The sequence below is a fragment of the Saccopteryx leptura genome, chromosome 4 (assembly GCF_036850995.1).
Source record: "Saccopteryx leptura isolate mSacLep1 chromosome 4, mSacLep1_pri_phased_curated, whole genome shotgun sequence".
NCBI classification, from domain to species: Eukaryota; Metazoa; Chordata; class Mammalia; order Chiroptera; family Emballonuridae; genus Saccopteryx; species Saccopteryx leptura.
The window spans coordinates 125826042-125843827 of record NC_089506.1 but is presented as its reverse complement, the minus strand read 5'-3'; the positions used below and the strand labels follow the sequence as shown (position 1 = coordinate 125843827).

General features: G+C 51.9%; 2 protein-coding genes and 1 non-coding gene across 3 annotated transcripts; 2 read left to right on the top strand and 1 right to left on the bottom strand.

Moving 5' to 3' along the window:
- Positions 1 to 1210: 1210 nt before the first annotated feature.
- ANAPC11 (anaphase promoting complex subunit 11) lies at positions 1211 to 8527 on the bottom strand. The gene is made up of 3 exons (XM_066381567.1): positions 8463 to 8527; positions 7847 to 7966; positions 1211 to 1493 (listed from the first exon to the last, which is right to left on the bottom strand). Exons 2-3 carry the CDS (start codon positions 7953 to 7955, stop codon positions 1348 to 1350), a joined length of 255 nt encoding a protein of 84 aa, XP_066237664.1. The 5' UTR covers positions 7956 to 7966; positions 8463 to 8527; the 3' UTR covers positions 1211 to 1347.
- LOC136404650 (U6 spliceosomal RNA) lies at positions 6579 to 6682 on the top strand. Its single transcript, XR_010751370.1, has one exon. It is a non-coding gene; the product is annotated as a U6 spliceosomal RNA (small nuclear RNA).
- A 58-nt stretch (positions 8528 to 8585) lies between the features above and the next one.
- Positions 8586 to 12212, top strand: ALYREF (Aly/REF export factor). Its single transcript, XM_066381566.1, has 6 exons — positions 8586 to 8873; positions 9240 to 9371; positions 10786 to 10933; positions 11484 to 11547; positions 11634 to 11811; positions 11904 to 12212. The coding sequence occupies exons 1-6, from the start codon at positions 8637 to 8639 to the stop codon at positions 11916 to 11918; spliced, it is 774 nt and encodes a 257-aa protein (XP_066237663.1). The 5' UTR covers positions 8586 to 8636; the 3' UTR covers positions 11919 to 12212.
- The last annotated feature ends 5574 nt before the right edge of the window (positions 12213 to 17786 follow it).

The following is a 17786-nucleotide window of genomic DNA, read 5'->3' as shown; positions in this document are numbered from 1 at the left end:
AAAAATGTAACAAAAATGTTTTTTAATGTCAGAATAAATTTAATTTTGTCGTATTTATTTAATTTAATTACCATAAAAGCACGCTTGGATTTTATTTTTTTTCTTTAATATTTGACTTATTATATTTCTCAGAAATTTGTATATAGTGCGTCTACAATTATTTGTAGGATTTTAAGTGCGCCCCAACTTCAAAAAAAATTTTTTCAAATTTTATTTTTTATTTATTCATTTTTGAGAGGAGAGGGAGAGACAGAGAGAGACAGAGGAGAGACAGAGAGAGAGGAGAGGGGGAGGAGCTGGAAGCATCAACTCCCATATGTGCCTTGACCAGGCAAGCCTAGGGTTTCGAACCGGTGACCTCAGCATTTCCAGGTCGACGCTTTATCCACTGCACCACCACAGGTCAGGCCCAACTTCAAAAATTTTGAGAACCACTGCACTAGGCAAACAGAAAGGACTGGAGGAGTCAGTGTCAAGGGCCTCACTGCAGCTCACGGGAACATGCAGCCTACAACAGTCTCCACCTAGCTGCTGCCCCAGACTCCTGAGGCTGGGAGCATTGCCCACCAGGAGCCACCCCCACCACAAGAGCTGTGGGGGAGCAAAGGGGTCCAAAGGAGCCTCCTAAGGGCTGTCCTTCCCTAGGTGAGGGAGTCCCTCAAACACCTGGGGACACAGCCTGATATCAAGGACATGGATCACTATGCTAGGTTAAGTCACAGCCTTAATGAGGAGCTGACCTTTCATTTGAGCAAGAGAGTTCAGACAGACCCCCATCGCATCCTCATAGCTCATTACAGCTTCAGCGCATAGCCTGTCTCAGAACAGCTGGCACCTGGCTCTGGGACAGCCTTCTGGCTGGCAAGAGGAACTGTGGCCAGTAGCTTTCAGCTATGCCCAGCCAGGATACTGCAAACCAGTCTGGCTTCTATCAGGTGAGAAGCTGGTGGATAGGCCACAGGCTTCTGTACCACGGTTCCTTCGCTTCCCCTGTTGGCAGGAACATAGCCCAGGGCTGTTGCACCTCTGGACCCTTCCAGCCCGAGCCAGTCACTGCTATCCCCAGCTCTTCCAGCTGATCCCGTGCTCCTTTGCCTCCCAGAGTTGACTCATGCCTCAGCAGCACCACAGACATGTTTATTCATGAGAGTTTTTATATCCACACACACTAAGGCTATGTCAGCACCAAGAAAACAGACAACCAGAGGCCTCCAGCAAAACTCAGGCAGTTTAATGAGTTACTAATTAAATAAAACTTGTCAACATTATGACTAAAAAAACAACACAGCTCCAGTCCTTGTTTCACCCTGTCATGGCCATCTGGGAGGGCCACGTGTGCGGCGTAGCTCACTCCTTGAACTTCCACTCCTGACGGCACATGGGGCAGTGCTGCTGCACCTGCTGCGCGTTCAGCCACTTGAGGATGCAGTGCATGTGGAAACAGTGGGAGCACTGGCCCCACACCAGTGGGCAGTCATCGCCTGGCACTTTACCTGTACAGGGACACAAGAGATGTGGGTCATACAGAGCATGTGACAAGCCAGGTGGGACCAAAACCTGGACCCCAGGGCATTAGGCATCAGTGCCCAGGGCCTCTCAGAGAAGACAGGATTTTAGGAGAGTCACGATTGTGCAGCAAGGCCACCCCATGTGAAGTTCTGTGTAACCCCCACCCGGTGAGAAAAGCTCACGGGGGTTCAGTGGCAGGAAGAGCTCTGGCCTGGCCCACATCTCCCAACTGCTAGCCTTCCAGGGTCTGGGCCCATCAGCAGACACACTGCAGCTCAGCCACTTGACCCATGATGCCAGGGTTGTAACATGACTGTTTCACACAGCTGAGTAGGAGCTATTCTTTTTCTTTTTAAAGTTTTTTTATGTATTCATTTTTAGAGAGAGAGGAGAGAGAGAAGGGGGAAGGAGCAGGAAGCATCAACTCCCATATGTGCCTTGACCAGGCAAGCCTGGGGTTTTGAACCGGCGACCTCAGCGTTCCAGGTCCACACTCCATCCACTGCGCCACCACAGGTCAGGCAGGATCTATTCTTCTTGATGAAAAGATAGAGGCTGGGACCTTAGGACCTAGAAGGTTCTTTCCCTAGGCAGCAGGGGTCCAGTGTAATACATGGGAGTGTGTTGGGGACACTGGTGTTTAAGGCCTGGCTTCACAGGAGGGAGTGACCATAGCGCTACCCTCTGTCTCTTCTCCATTTCTAGCCAAAAAAGGTCCCACCTCCAAGGCCCAGGGCACATGCTTCCTGGTATTCCACCACACACACCTGGAAATGCTACCTTTGTGGAAATGACCTAGAGCAGAGAGGATACTCCACACTGCCTGTGATTGAGAAACAACTGTCCCTTTGGTTTCCAAGAACCACAGTGAGCAATGACCTCCCTCAGGCCCCAGAGGAGGGTCCCCACAGTCACTGAGGAGCTTCTCGCTGTCCCCACCCTCTTCTCCTGGGAATGCCTTTGTCTCACGTCTGTGCCTTGGGGGTCCTCTACACCTCGCAAGTACTAGCTCTATTTAGATGTCCCTGGTACACAAATACAAGGGACCACACAGATAAGCCAGGACCAGGAGAAGAAGGGACATCTTGTCCAGGAAGCAGTACCATTTGCAACATGTATCCTAAGTGCAGAGGAAAGAAACTGCATTTGGACCCATGTGCTCACAGGGCCAGGCCTAGCTGCCTGTGGTCCTGGTCCTTATTCCTGACACCAAACGTGGGAAGGCATGATCTTGCAATATGTTTTTTTTTTAATTTTTTTTATTTTATTTTTTGTATTTTTCTGAAGCTGGAAACGGGGAGGCAGTCAGACAGACTCCTGCATGCGCCCGACCGGGATCCACCCGGCACGCCCACCAGGGGGCGATACTCTGCTCATCTGGGGCATCGCTCTGTTGTGACCAGAGCCACTCTAGCGCCTGAGGCAGAGGCCATGGAGCCATCCCAGCGCCCGGGCCATCTTTGCTCCAATGGAGCCTTGGCTGCGGGAGAAGAAGAGAGAGACGGGGAGGAAGAGAGAGACGGGGAGGAAAGAGAGGGGGAGGGGTAGAGAAGCAGATGGGCGCCTCTCTTGTGTGCCCTGGTCGGGAATCAAATCCGGAACTCCTGCACGCCAGGCCGACACTCTACCACTGAGCCAACCGGCCAGGGCCTGATCTTGCAATATGTTAAAGAAATAATGCACTGGCTGAGCAGCAAATGATGCTCCCAAAACCCACTTAGTGTCTCCTCTTTTCCCTAGCACAGAACAAGGAGCAGGGAAGCTGGCCTGTACTCTCCTCCAACCTCACTGGGCTCTGCAGGCTGGCAGCCAGGGCCAAGCAACCAGTGAGGGCAGTATGGTACATCCAGCCCACCCACTCAGGAGGGAGGGGCAGCCACAACTCGACCTTCTTCTTCATGTGTTTGGGGCAGTGTTTCTCAACCTTTTAAAAAATTTTTTCTCTGTCCTGGCCGGTTGGCTCAGCGGTAGAGCGTCGGCCTGGCGTGCAGGAGTCCCGGGTTCAATTCCCGGCCAGGGCACACAGGAGAGGCGCCCATCTGCTTCTCCACCCCTCCCCCTCTCCTTCCTCTCTGTCTCTCTCTTCCCCTCCTGCAGCGGAGGCTCCACTGGAGCAAAGATGGCCCGGGCTCTAGGGATGGCTCCTTGGCCTCTGCCCCAGGCGCTACAGTGGCTCTGGTCGCAACAGAGCGACGCCCCGGAGGGGCAGAGCATCGCCCCCTGGTGGGCGTGCCGGGTGGATCCCGGTCGGGCGCATGCAGGAGTCTGTCTGACTGCCTCCCAGTTTCCAGCTTCGGAAAAATGGGAAAAAAAAAAATCTTTTCTCTAACAAAAATGTCACTCCCTTCCTGAAACTTTCATGACACAACAACCAGAAAACTATATACTTAGTAAATAAAAAATTATGTAACACACTCTATTTCCTGTGCCAGGAGCCCACACAGTATATGACACTCCCACCTTAGCAAAACTCTACTTGGAGTCACCCTATCAAATTAGAATCCTTCACAAACAAGATAGAAAACCATAAGCAGGAGCCAGCCAGCCCACTGCTGGGGGTACCAGTAAGCCCACAAACAGAGGGCACCCAGGATGCTCTGAGCCATTACCTTATTGGGACAAGGATGATGACTCACGCAAGGGCTTGCTAGTGTCCTTTTTTTTCCCCTTTTTTTTACAGGGATAGAGAGAGAGAGTCAGAGAGAGGGATAGATAGGGACAGACAGACAGGTACGCAGAGATGAGAAGCATCAATCATCAGTTATTTGTTGTGACACCTTAGTTGTTCATTGATTGCTTTCTCATATGTGCCTTGACCGCAGGCCTTCAGCAGACCAAGTAACCCCTTGCTCGAGCCAGCGACCTTGGGTTCAAGCCAGTGAGATTTTTGCTCAAGTCAGATGAGCCCGTGCTCAAGCTGGAGGCCTCGAGGTCTCGAACCTGGGTCCTCTGCATCCCAGTCTGACGCTCCATCCACTGCGCCACCGCCTGGTCAGGCTTGCTAGTGTCTTAATTAAAATCCTTTTTAATTAAAACACCTCTCAACAAGACTCTCACTCCCACAGCCCTCTGGGACATGGAGTAGATTTATTAGTCTTAGCTGTTCTGGGTTTTCTGCAGGAGTTTCATTTTAGCAAGAGAAACCTAGTGCCACTTACTCTGTACAGAAAGCACCTTAGGCCTGACCTGTGATGGCACAATGGATAAAGGATTGATCCAGAATGCTGAGGTTGCCAGTTCGAAACCCAGGGCTTGCTCAGTCAAGGCAAATACGAGAAGCAACTACTATGAGTTGATGTTTCCCACTCTTCCCTCCACCCCGATTTCTCTCTCTCCTCTCTCTGAAATCAATAAATAAAATCTGCCTGACCAGGTGGTAGCACAATGGATAGAGCGCTGACCTGGGATGCTGAAGACCCAGGTTCAAAACGCTGAGGTCCTTGTCTTCAGTGCAGGCTCACCAGCTTGAGCCCAAGGTAGCTGGCTTGAGCAAGGGGTCACTGGCTCAGTTGGAGGCCCCCCATATCACCAGGCACGTATGAGAAAGTAATCAGTGAATAACTAAAGTGCCGCAATGAGTTGAAGCTTCTCATCTCTCTCCCATCCTATCTGCCTGTCCCTCCCCTCTGCCTCATTTAAAAAAAAAAATTTTTTTTCCAGAGACATTGTCAGAGAGGGACAGACAGACAGAAAGGGAGAGGGATGAGAAGCATCTATTCTTTGTGTGGTACCTTAGCTGTTCATTGATTCTTTCTCATGTGCCTTGACTGGGGGGCTATAGCAGAGTGCATGATCCCTTGCTTAAGCTAGCGACCTTTGGGCTTCAAGCCACCAACCATGGGGTCATATCTATGACCCCACACTCAAGCTGGTGAGTCCGTGCTCAAGCCAGTGACTTCGGTGTTTCGAACCTGAGTCCTCCGCGTCCCAGTCTGACGCTCTATCCACTGCGCCACTGCCTGGTCAGGCAATAAATAAAATCTTAAAATAGGCCCTGGCCAGTTGCTCAGTGGATAGAACATCAGCCCAGCATGCAGAGGTCCCAGGTTCAATCCCTGGTCAGGGCACAGTTGAGAAGCTACCATCTGCTTCTCTTCCCCTCCCTCTTCCCCTTCTCTCTCTCTTCCCTTCTTGCAGCCAGTGCTCAACTGATCCAAGCATTGGTCTCAGGTGCTGAATAGAGCTCAGCTGATTCAAGCATCGGCCCCAGACAGGTGTTGCCGGGTGGATCATAGTCCAGGTGCATATGGGAGTCTATCTCTCCTTCTCTCACTAAAAATAAAAGACAGAACACCTTAGGCTTGTTAATTGCCTTGCACATCACAACTGGCTCACTTTTTTTTAAAATTCATTTTAAAGAGGGAGGGGAGGGGGGAGAGAGGGAGAGAGAGAGAGAGAGAGAGAGAGAGAGAGAGAGAGAGAGAATGGGAGAGGGAGGAGGGGGAAGGGGAGAAGAACAGGAAGCATCAACTCCCATATGTGCCTTAACCAGGCAAGCCCAGAGTTTCGAACCAGAAACCTCAGCACACAGGTTAGGCCACAAATGGCTCACTAGCAGTTCCAAAGATCAGACTCTAAAGCCCCTACTCTCCTCAGTCAGGAGGCAGAGAACACAGAGAGGCCCAGACACAGACCGGGCTGGGATGGTGCCCCTGGGCTCTGCATGCCACTGGTGCCATCTTTAACATATAGGCTCACATGCCCACATTGCCCAAGGGCACCATCACAAAATTGCTTTGAGGACTTTTCTTCTTAGAAGGTAACAATCTGGCCTGACCTGTGGTGGCACAGTGGATAAAGTGTCGACCTGGGAATGCTGAGGTCGCCAGTTCAAAACCCTGGGCTTGCCTGGTCAAGGCACATATGGGAGTTGATGCTTTCTGCTCTTCCCCCCTTCTCTCTCTCTCTGCCTCTCTCTAAAAAAAAAAAAAAAAAAAAAAAACAACTAAAAAAAAAAAAAAAAAGGAAGGTAACAATCTGTTGCTTAGAAAGTTGCAAGTATTTGCCCCCTCAGGCTCCTCCTCCTCTGTGGTACCCTTGGGAAACCCAATTTAAAAGAGATTAAATAAGTGTTCACTTTGGTAGCACAAATACTAAAATGAGGAAAACACAGAGATTAGCGTGGCTCCTGCACAAGGATGACACATAAATTCATGAAGCATTCTGTATTTAAAAAATAAAAAAATTGATAAAATAAAACCAGACTTTGTGCCTTGGCTATTCTCATTAAGTAACACCTGATCAAGTAGAGCCAATCAATGACTTCCCAAAGTTAAGGTCCTGTCTGCTGGATTAGATCAGGGTAGATTAACTTGTAGGTGACAAAATTTTCTTTGAACCAATACAGATAGAAAGATTAAGTCTAGAATAAAATAGCATTTGCACTAAAATTCAGTGATGGTTTGCATTTCATTGTAAAAAGCAAAGCTTATTATTCTGGGCACTCACCTAGCCCACAAAAAAGGCCTGGTTATATACATGACAGTGAGGAGCACCTGGGTAGCCCCAAAACTCACTTTCCTCTTGGGACCACCCTTGTCCCCTAGGCAAAGTGCTGACCCTTGCTTCTGCTTTATGTTCACTTGGGTCTGACTAAAAACTCAATTCATAGGTACAAAAACCTGCTTTTGATCTAAATACACAGACTGGGGAACCAAAGGAACCACAAGGAAGAAATTCAATAAAACCTGATAGTAGACATTGTGCAAGATAACAAACATATCGGTTTCCTAAAGGAAACTGATGTCTGAAAAGGAGAGGTGGGAGGACTACCAGGTTAAACAGCAAAGGGGCAGAGCAATCAAATGTGGAGTCCTGGCTCAGTCCACCCAAGAATAAGGAGACACTGGGGACAACTGGAGAAATATGCACCGGGACTAGGAGTGGGCGGTGACACTGAGGAATATCATAAAAAAAGTCCGCGGTAAATTAGACACACGGGTGAAGTGAGTGAGGTGAGGCGTCCTGTTCATCAATTACTTGAAAGCGATTCCGCAAAACCGTGAGGCGAACACGGAAACTTGACTCATCGTTACTCTGCGTGCTGGAAGGGGTGAGTGTCCTTACAAAATTCCACTTTTTGTTTAAGAATTTTCGAATAACAACTTGTAACGCATCTCTTTGTCCCATCTGTTTCCGAGCCGAGTCTGATGACGATAACAGGCTGCGCTATTTTTCCTTAAAAAACGTTTGGTGATGTCTTGACACAAACGTGGACCCAAACCTCCTGCCTTTTTTCTGCCAACGTTATTTGAAGAAAGGAACACCAAAACCCAGGGACTATGTACGGGTGTTTCTGGGGAGACGCCACGGCCGGGGAAGCACAGGGGGCACTCACAGTCCGGGCAGCAGCCATTGAAGGCCATCCGACAGATGCCGCAGTTCTCGTCGTTGGCCACCCACAGCCAAGTGGCCACGCCGTTCCAGCACTTAATCTTCACCTTCATGGCGGTGGAGCCTGCCGATGGGGGAAGAAATCGCTTGCTGCTGAGTCTGCGAAGCTACAGCATTTAGGCACCAGGCAAGAGTGCTGCCCGAGCCAGAGGGTTCGCTCGGAGAAACCTCTTTAGCCGCCGAGAGAAGCAAGGACGACTAAGGCCAGGGTTGCCCGTGAGAACACCGGGCACCGCAGAGGCTCGCCAAGCACTCGGGGCACCTGAAAGACCGCCAAAAGGCGCGCTGACTTCCGGCAATAACTGCACAAACGTGCCACACAGCACAGGATGGCCTTGGGGCGACCGGGGAAGACACTAAGCTAGCTCGCTAGGAGTTCACCCAGGGAACTGCCACCCGCAAAGGGTCGACCGAGGTTAGGGGCGGGAAAGGCGCCGAGCCCCGCCCCGCGCCCTCACACTCGGGCCAACTTGATTAAGCGCAGCCCCGCCCGCCTTCAGTTGGCAGCGCTGGCGCCCGCGCGAGAAGGTAAAAAATTGACCGCGATTGCGGCCGGGCACCTGGCAACTGCGCCAGTCGAGCATCGAGCCCCAGCGCGCACGCGCCACCCTGGGGCCTCAGCCAATCAGCGACCGCTCCGGGGACGAAGTGTAGGAAGTCCCCGCTTGGCGCCGGAAGTGACGAGCCCGCGTGCTGACGCGCGGGATCGAGCCGACGCCGATTCCGCGCCCGCCATGGCCGACAAAATGGACATGTCTCTGGACGACATCATTAAGCTGAACCGGAGCCAGCGAGGCGGCCGCGGCGCGGGCAGGGGCCGAGGCCGGGCCGGTTCCCAAGGAGGTCGCGGCGGCGGAGCGCAGGCCGCCGCACGAGTGAGCCGGGGTGGCGGGCCCATCCGGAACCGGGCGGCCCTAGCCCGCGGCGCGGCGGGCGGCGGTGGCAGGAACCGGCCGGCGCCCTACAGCAGAGTGAGTGTAGAGGCCCGCGGCGGAGGAGCGGGCCGGCTGGGCGGCGCGCGGCAGAGATGGCCGTGGGCTGGGCTTGTGAATGAAGGCAGGCTCTGGGTCTGGCGGGAAGATCGCGCGCTGTCCCGACTCGGGAGGCGGAAATCCCCCCCCCCCTTTGTTTGGGCTGGGCGCCGGGCCTCGTGGCGGCGGGAAGTTGGAAGGAACCGAAAAGTTTTGAACGTGGGGCCCCGGCGCGGGCGGGAAGCGGAGGGCTCTGCACTTCCTCCGGGCCTCTTTGGGGGAGGCTCTTGTGGCTGCGAGGGAGGGAAAGCCCTGGTGTGAGACTCAAGAGTCTGTTTCTGTTCTCGTGTTTTTTTCTTCCTTCAGCCGAAACAACTTCCTGACAAGTGGCAACACGACCTTTTCGACAGCGGCTTTGGGGGTGGTGCCGGCGTGGAGACGGGTGGGAAACTGCTGGTGTCCAACTTGGATTTTGGAGTGTCTGACGCTGATATTCAGGTGAGGGACAGGAGCTTCTCGGTCTGCAGTTCACCCTGCGCAGAATGATCTTGTTGTTTGGGGTGTGGCTCTGAACCCCTCTCCTCCTTAGGACAGTGAGCCCTCTCCCAGGCACCCAAAGGCTAGCCGCTGACCCCCATAAGGGGCTGCTGGAGTGCAGAGCAGAGGTCATGCTAGAGTTGAACCTCCAACAAGTTGGTTTGTGCTGGAAAAGGCCCCCAACCTAATCTGAGGAGCTGCTGCTCTTCTTACTACAAGTTCTGTGAGTGAGCGTTCCCTGGCAGAGCTGCACATTTCTAACCAAAGGGAAGAGCGGTCATATATGAGTGTTCCTGTTACTGTTAGAGCTAGGCTGCTTGCTTGCTTTATTTTGTGCCCATTTTCAAAATTTGTTGGGAGGAGAAAGATCTCCCTCTACAGAATTGACAGCACAGAAGAAAGACAGTGTTGCATCTCCCTGACTCTGTTTGCCTTGAACCCTTTGTCTTATATGTGTAGTTTCACTTACCACCATTCTTCAGGTCTTGTTAGAGGCCTGACTTTTAAAACCACCTTTGGTTGAAACTTCTAATTTTTTTTTCCGGATTGATTGAATTCCAGAGGCATTTAAACTTGTTCTTTGGTTAAGTGACACCTTGGGGGTCAGTCGTGGAGATGGCCGGGTCAGGGTGCTGGGCCGTCCTGGGTTCAATTTCCCAGAGCTCAGCTGTGGGAGGACAGAGCAAGGCTGGTGAGCACTCACAGTGTCTCAACACTTTTTTTAAGGTGGTTTCTGGCATCCACTGGAAACCGCTTTTGGTGAACTCCACTTCCCGCTGTGTGCCTGCGGCCGGAATAGCCCCACACTCTGGGTTCCCTCTCCAACTCCCAGCCTGCCTGAGGTCAGGGCAGTTTCCATGGCAGCGCTTGACTTCAGACTTTGCGGCAGGCTTGAGTAGGAGGAGAGGGAAAGGTGAGCCAGAATTTGCCCTGGGGGAGGGGCTGGGTCAGGGCTCCCAAATCAGTGGTCCCTTTGAGCTGATCCACGTTGGATAGTGTCCCTTGTTCTGTGATCTTGGCCTTTGTTGATTGTTGGCACAACCCTTGAGTGTGTTGTAAATTCCTCTGTTGAAGAAGATAGTGACTTCATCTCGTGCCCTTCACTGGTGGGCTTTGCAAAATCCTTTACCTGCATCATGGTACAGATGTCAGGTCCCCAAGTTGGCAGGAGCCCTCAGGCCCAGCTGCTCCTGGAAGTTGCTGTCCCACTTGCCCCATCTTTCCCCACATTTCCCACTACCACTGTCCTGCCCCCCATACATATGTATGTTTGCCTCCCAGGGAAATGCCCTCAAAGTAGCTCACACTTCCAGGGACTGTTCCTGGGCCACCAGAAGGAAAAGAGTTACTAATAATTGTTCTTTGTGACTCCCAGGAACTCTTTGCTGAATTTGGAACTCTGAAGAAGGCCGCCGTGCACTATGATCGTTCCGGTCGCAGTCTGGGAACAGCTGATGTGCACTTTGAACGGAAGGCAGATGCCTTGAAAGCTATGAAACAATACAACGGTGTCCCTTTGGATGGTGCGTTTGGGGTTGGACCCAGGGAGACTGAGGGGCTGGCACCTGTCCATGCAGGAATATGGCTTACCACTCTGATTGAGGATACTTTGCATTCGCCCCCTTGTCTCTCTCTTCCATTCTGCCACCTCTCATGCTGCCCCACACATCTGGACCAACCTCTTGTGAACCCCCATCCAGCAAGCTACATTCCTCCCTTCCTTCAGCTCCTTCCGAGGAAGACTCACTTCTGTGAAGCCATAGTACGCCTCTTGAGTGTGGGGCTGTAGTCATAAAGACAAAGGTACCACTTCTTCTTGCCTCAGGTCCCCCACACCTTTCCACCTGTGAGTGACACCCACCTGCACCCGGACTGAGAAGAAGCAGTGTGTTGACGTGTTGTTTTTGGTGCCATCTTGTTCTCCCTCCCCAGTGTGTCCAGGCCATCTGCCTTGGCGGGAGCATTGGAGACGCCAGAGACCCTATCCAGTGCCTGCATGGAGATGGGTGCAGCATCCTTGGGTAGGTTTCAGGGCTCTGACTGGAGTGTGCCCTTTTGTATTTCATGCCACAGGCCGTCCCATGAACATTCAGCTTGTCACATCACAGATTGACACACAGCGCAGACCAGCACAGAGGTGAGTTCCAGGGTGTTTGGGTGGGGTTCGCCCATGGGCTCATTGTCAGGTCTCCCAAGTATGTGAACACACTTCTTTCTCACTAGTGTAAACAGAGGCGGGATGACTAGAACCCGTGGTTCTGGAGGTTTTGGGGGCGGCGGCAGCACTCGAAGAGGTGCCCGTGGTGGCAGCCGGGGCAGAGGCAGGGGCACTGGCCGCAGTTCAAAGCAGCAGATCTCTGCAGAGGAGTTGGACGCCCAGCTGGATGCTTACAATGCAAGGGTGAGTCCTGGGCTAGGATGGCGGGGGCCTGACCTAGACTGGGAGGGGAGTAGGATCTCCTCTTAAGTAGGAACCTCTTTCTCCTGTTTCAGATGGACACCAGTTAAAGCAACAGCAAGTCTGTGCATGGAACTGGGCCCAGACATCTCATTCCTGCTCCCTGTGGGAGGGGTGGGCTGGGGCCATGCAGCCAATGATGGATTTGTTTCTTCTGTTTTAAAATAGGATTTAAAACTCATGTAAAGGTTTTTCTTTTATTTCTTCTTTTTTTTCCTTTTTTTAAAATTCTGAAACAGACCTGTTTTGTACTGAGTTATTTTTGGGATAAACTTTACTGGTTGCTGTTCTGGAGGAGGTGGTGTTTTCACCTTTGCCATAATAAACAGAAATGTGTGTAGAAATAGAGCTCTGATTTGTTCTGCTGGCAGAGTCCTTGCCTGGGCCACAATTTCGGTGTCAATTGGGAGGCAAGGAGGTAGGCAGGCATTTGGGCAGGGCTGGTGGGAGTGGCTGCCTTTCCATCTGTTTTGAGGGTCCTTACCCCTTCCTCTCTGACCTGGTGGATGGGAGGATATGAAGCAGTAGCTCCTATACCTGTAGCCACCTGTCCACTGCCTGCACTGTGAGGTGTGAGGCAGCCACCTGTGTTGCTGCCAGATTTCAAGTGACTGGGTTGGGCTCTTCCTTTCTTCTAGTGGTGTGATTCTCAGAAACCCAGTGTCAGCAGTCCTAACTTTGTGACATCCTCCCCTTGTGGTTCTCTCAGCCAGGGAGGGGCAAGGCATTGCTGAGATAGCTGGTGGAAACTGTGGCCAAGTCTCATCTGACCGCCCTCGGGACAGGATAGCGTAGGCCAGCACCACACTCGGGGTGCAGTCCAGAGATGCCTGTGGGAGACAGCGTGTGGAGACCTGCCTGAAGTCTTCTGGTCTTCCATCTCCCTTCTGGAGGGCATGGCTATGGGCTCCTCAGTCTTGCCCACAGTCCAGCCAGAGCTGAGGGTCCTCTTCTGTGGCTCTCAGGCACATCCAGAGTAGGGTAGGAGGGGCAGCCCTTATCACCTGGTGCTGAGTTGGTCAGAAGGTGGCTACAGTATTTTCAGAACAGGGACTGGGGAGGGTTGGGTGAGGACAGGGAAAATGGAGCTCTTGAGTCCCCCAGGCTCCAGCTGGGACCAGAAGAACGGTAACTGCAGTATGCAGGTGGCAAGCTCACTCCATCTGGCCTCTCCCGCAGTACACGTGGCTCCTAGGCCCCGTGGGCTTTGAGTCACACAGCAGGAGTGTTACTAAGGAGTGGCCTTTTTTTAAAATTTTATTTATTCATTTTAGAGAGGAGAGAGAAAGGGAGAGAGAGAGACAGAGATGGAGAGAGAGGGGAGAGAGAGACAGAGAGAGAAGGGGGGAGGAGCTGGAAGCATCAACTCCCATATGTGCCTTGACCAGGCAAGCCCAGGGTTTTGAACCAGCGACCTCAGCATTTCCAGGTCGACGCTTTATCCACTGCGCCACCACAGGTCAGGCAGGAGTGGCCTTTTTAACTGCCACTTTTCCAGCCTGCACCCTGCCAGGCACTAATGTGCCCACTGAAGAACCTAGCCCAGCAGTGGACAGACTGGCAAATATCTGTCTTTAGCTGCCTGTGGCCTGAGAGTTGGGTGTGATAGAGGTGAGGTCATCCAGACAGACAGGCATGTTCCTGAGGAGGTGGCCTTGGGCTGAACAGGCACAGGCCAGGCAAGAAGACTACCTTTGGAGAGTGTTGACAGGAGAGGCAGGGGTCATCTTCCTCCCCACTGTTGAGAAGCTAAAGAGGTCACCTGATGGAGGGTCAAGGTTATTGAAGCCAGAAGCTGTAAATGCTAGACCTGGTGGCCACTGGGTATGGGGAGCTGTGGGGTGGTTCCTCCAGGGCACTGGAATGAGTAGTGGCCAGGACCTGGGAACTGACTAGACAGTATGAGGAGGGGCCAGGGGCTGGGTGGGAGGATGTCATTGGTGGAAGAGAACAGGGAAGGGACCATGTATAGTGCTTGGTCCAGGAGGTGGGTGGGCATCTAGAGTTGGGCTCACACAAGTGTTCTCTGATTTGGTAGCTGTTCGCACTTTGGACACTAGTGAGGCTGTGGTGGATGGTGGGGCCCAGGGAGGGTTGGAAGGGATAGGAAGAAGGAGAGGTTATGTTGCAGGGGGAGGATGGCCAGTGAATTCAGTAGGAACCCCTAGGTTCCTAAGACAGTAGGGGTGAGGGGTGGTCTTCAGTGCTCAGCCTCAACTTCCAGACTTGTGAAACGCAACCTTTTCCAGGACTGGCAGACTATGTAGTGCCTTATCCATGCTGGGATGCTTTTGAGAAGGAAGCTAGTAGTGGGGGCTCTTGCATGGGCAGAGACAACACCTATAATCTCAGGTGAACCAGGCATTTGGTCTCCTAAAGGACGGTGCTGGACCAGAAGTGGGCATGGGGCTCACTGGGCCTCAGTCTCTTCACAGCTTTCAAAGGTGTTGCTGAGGCTTAGCTGGCACCAGGGCGGAAGGATGTGGAAGCTGCTCTGAGCTGGGACTGCCTAGTCCCTGTGCACAGGACAGTCAGCTCATGAGCGTGTTCTTGGCTTTTGGTTGTTTGATAAATGATACATGTGGTTCCTGAGCAATCTGGAATGAGGAGGAACAGCCTCTCCCCATATACATGAAGTAAAGCCCAATAGGAGTTAAGGTACCAGATTCGCTGAGCAGTTGCATTCCTTGGACACTGAAATCTTGCAATGCTGTGTCTTTTTCAGCCTCTGCTGTCCTCTAAATGCATGTGGCTTTGTTCTGGCCTTCAGGGAGCTGACAGTCTGATGTAGGAAATAAAATGTAATGCACTATAGTAACTGCATTAGAAGTAAGTGGGGGTTGGAAACTTGCCACTTGCATCTCCAGATGCAGGACTACTCAGATACGTTGAGGACTGATGCACCTGCACTCTGAGATACTCTGTCTTGGTTTCGTGTATCCTCCTGAGAACCTAATGAGGTAATCTTTGCATTTTAGAGTTTAAGGAGCTCAGGCCAGATAGCGCGTGCATTGTCCCGAAGCACAGAGGTTGCCAGTTAAATCCCCAGTCAGGACACATAGAAACAGATCAATGTTCCTATCCCTTTTCTTCCTTTATCTCCCTTTCTCACTAAAATCAATAAAAATAAAATTTTAAAAAAGGAAGATGAAGTTTATTTACTCATCCAACAAACATGACTGCCTGCTACATGCCAGACACCATTTTCACGTGTGGAGAAACAGACACAAAACATCTCTGTCCTGGTGGAATGCCCAGTCCAGTGGGGGACAAATAGGCACCCTGAAACACGGTGTCAGATGTGAAATGCCTGGAGGAAAACAGGGTAATGACCCCAACAAGAGGCTGTGCTGATGGGGCAGAGGAGGGTGGAGGTAGGACCTGTGGACATTGGGGGGGGGGGGGTGTTTGTATCTCACAGCAGATACAAAGGTCCTGAGGTGAGAACACTGGAAAGCTGGGGTGAGCCAGGACCCTGGGGTGTGGCTGGTTAAAAGGGCTGATGAAGGAAGAATCCAGGGATACTGGCCTGGGTGAAGAGAGCTGCCTGGAGGTTCTTGGGGATTCCCGTGGATGCATTCATAGACTGACCAAAATGCAGATGATGGAGTGGGCTTTTATTTGTCTTTTTTTTTTTTTTTTTTTAAAGATTTTATTGATTTTTAGAAGAGAGTAGTGCTGGTCGGGGGAGCATCAACTGGTAGTAGTTGCTTCTTGTATATGCCTTGACCAAGCAAACCGGGGTTTCAAACTGGCAACCTCAGCATTCTAGGTCATTTTTGTTTTGTTTTTTTTTGCATTTTTCTGAAGTGAGAAGCTGGGAGGCAGAGAGACAGACTCCTGCATGCACCCAACTGGGATCTACCCAGAATGCCCACCAGGGGGCGATGCTCTGTCCATCTGGGTCATTGCTTTGTTGTAGCCAGAGCCATTCTAGGGCCTGAGGCGGAGGCCATGGAGCCATCTTCAGTGCCTGGGCCAACTTTGCTCCTGCCTTGACTACAGGAGGGGAAGAGAGAGACAGAGAAAGGAGAGGGGGAAGGGGTGGAGAAGCAGATGAGCATTTCTCCTGTGTGCCCTGACCGGGAGTTGAACCCAGGACTTCCACGCACTGGGCCAATGCTCTACAGCTGAGCTAACCAGCCAGGGCCCAGGTCGTTACTTTATTGACAGCACGGCCACAGGTCAGGCTATATTACTGTTTCAATGGTGTGTGGAATGTGAATTGTTTTAGAAACTAGTTTTTTTTTGGTTTTTTTTTTTGCAGGAGAGACACAGAGAGGGACAGATGCTATATAGGGACAGAAAGACAAAGGGAGATGAGAAACCTCAATTCTTCGTTGCAGCTCCTTAGTTGTTCATTGATTGATTTCTCATATGTGCCTTGACCGTGGGGCTACAGCAGACCGAGTGACCCCTTGCTCGAGCCAGCGACCTTGGGTCCAAGCTGGTGAGCCTTGCTCAAACCAGATGAGCCCGTGCTCAAGCTGGAGACTTCGGGTACTCAAACCTGGGCCCTCCACATCCCGGTCCGACGCTCCATCCACTCCGCCACCACCTGCTTAGGCTAGAAACTATTTTTTTAATTGAAAATAATAACATGTAATGGGCACAAAAGGCCAATGATACAAACAGAATTTCTTTCCTAGCATTGGTCATGTGGAAAATGGTGTCCAGTCCATTGCACTGAGTTGTCTTTCATGACCTTCACACTTTAAAAATAAATTTATTGATTTTAGAGAGAGATAGAAACATTGATCTGTTCTTGTATGTGCCCTGACCAGGGATCAAGCATGCAATTTTTGTGTATCGGGACAACACTAACCAAACAAGCTATCCAGCCAGGGCACCCTTGACACTTTTGAAGGTCAATCCCATGGAGCATTGTGTCACTTTATGATTATTAGACCAACGTTATGTGTTCTTGGCAGGTATACCACAGATGGGGTGTTGCTATTGTGGTGTGTCCCATGGGGCACACTATGGGACACTAGATGTGATCTCGCTCCCTTAGTTCAGGGGAAGCTGCCGGTTTTATCTACTATAAAATTACTGTTCTTGCCCTGGCCGGTTGGCTCAGTGGTAGAGCGTCGGCCTGGTGTGCGGCGGACCCGGGTTTGATTCCCAGCCAGGGTACATAGGAGAAGCGCCCATTTGCTTCTCTACCCCCACCCCCTCCTTCCTCTCTGTCTCTCTCTTCCCCTCCCACAGCCAAGGCTCCATTGGAGCAAAGATGGCCAGGGCGCTGGGGATGGCTCTGTGGCCTCTGCCCCAGGCGCTAGAGTGGCTCTGGTCGCAGCAGAGCGATGCCCCGGAGAGGCAGAGCATTGCCCCCTGGTGGGCAGAGCGTCGCCCCTGGTGGGCGTGCCAGGTGGATCCCGGTCGGGTGCATGTGGGAGTCTGTCTGACTGTCTCTCCCCGTTTCCAGCTTCAGAAAAGTACCAAAAAAAAAAAAATTACTGTTCTTCCCTTCATAATCCATAATATCTTGAGGTAGACAAGTGAATACTTGTTTCTCAAAACTTTTGCTTGCCAGTCGTGGCGGGATAGCTCGGTTGGTTAGAACTTAGATCATCATCCCGAGGTAAAGAGGTTGTGGGGCCCTGGCCAGTTGGCTCAGTGGTAGAGCATCAGCCTGGCGTGCAGGAGTCCTGGGTTCGATTCCCAGCCAGGGCACACAGGAGACGCGCCCACTGCTTCTCCACCATTTCCCCTCTCCTTTCTCTCTCTCTTCCCCTCCAGCAGCCAAGGCTCCATTGGAGCAAAGTTGGCCCAGGTACTAAGGATGGCCTCCGCCTCAGGTGTTAGAATGGCTCAGGTTGCAATGGAGCAACGCCCCAGATGAGCAAAGCACCGCCCCCTAGTGGGCTTGCTGGGTGGATCCCTGTTGGGCACATGCAGGAATCTGTCTCTCTGCC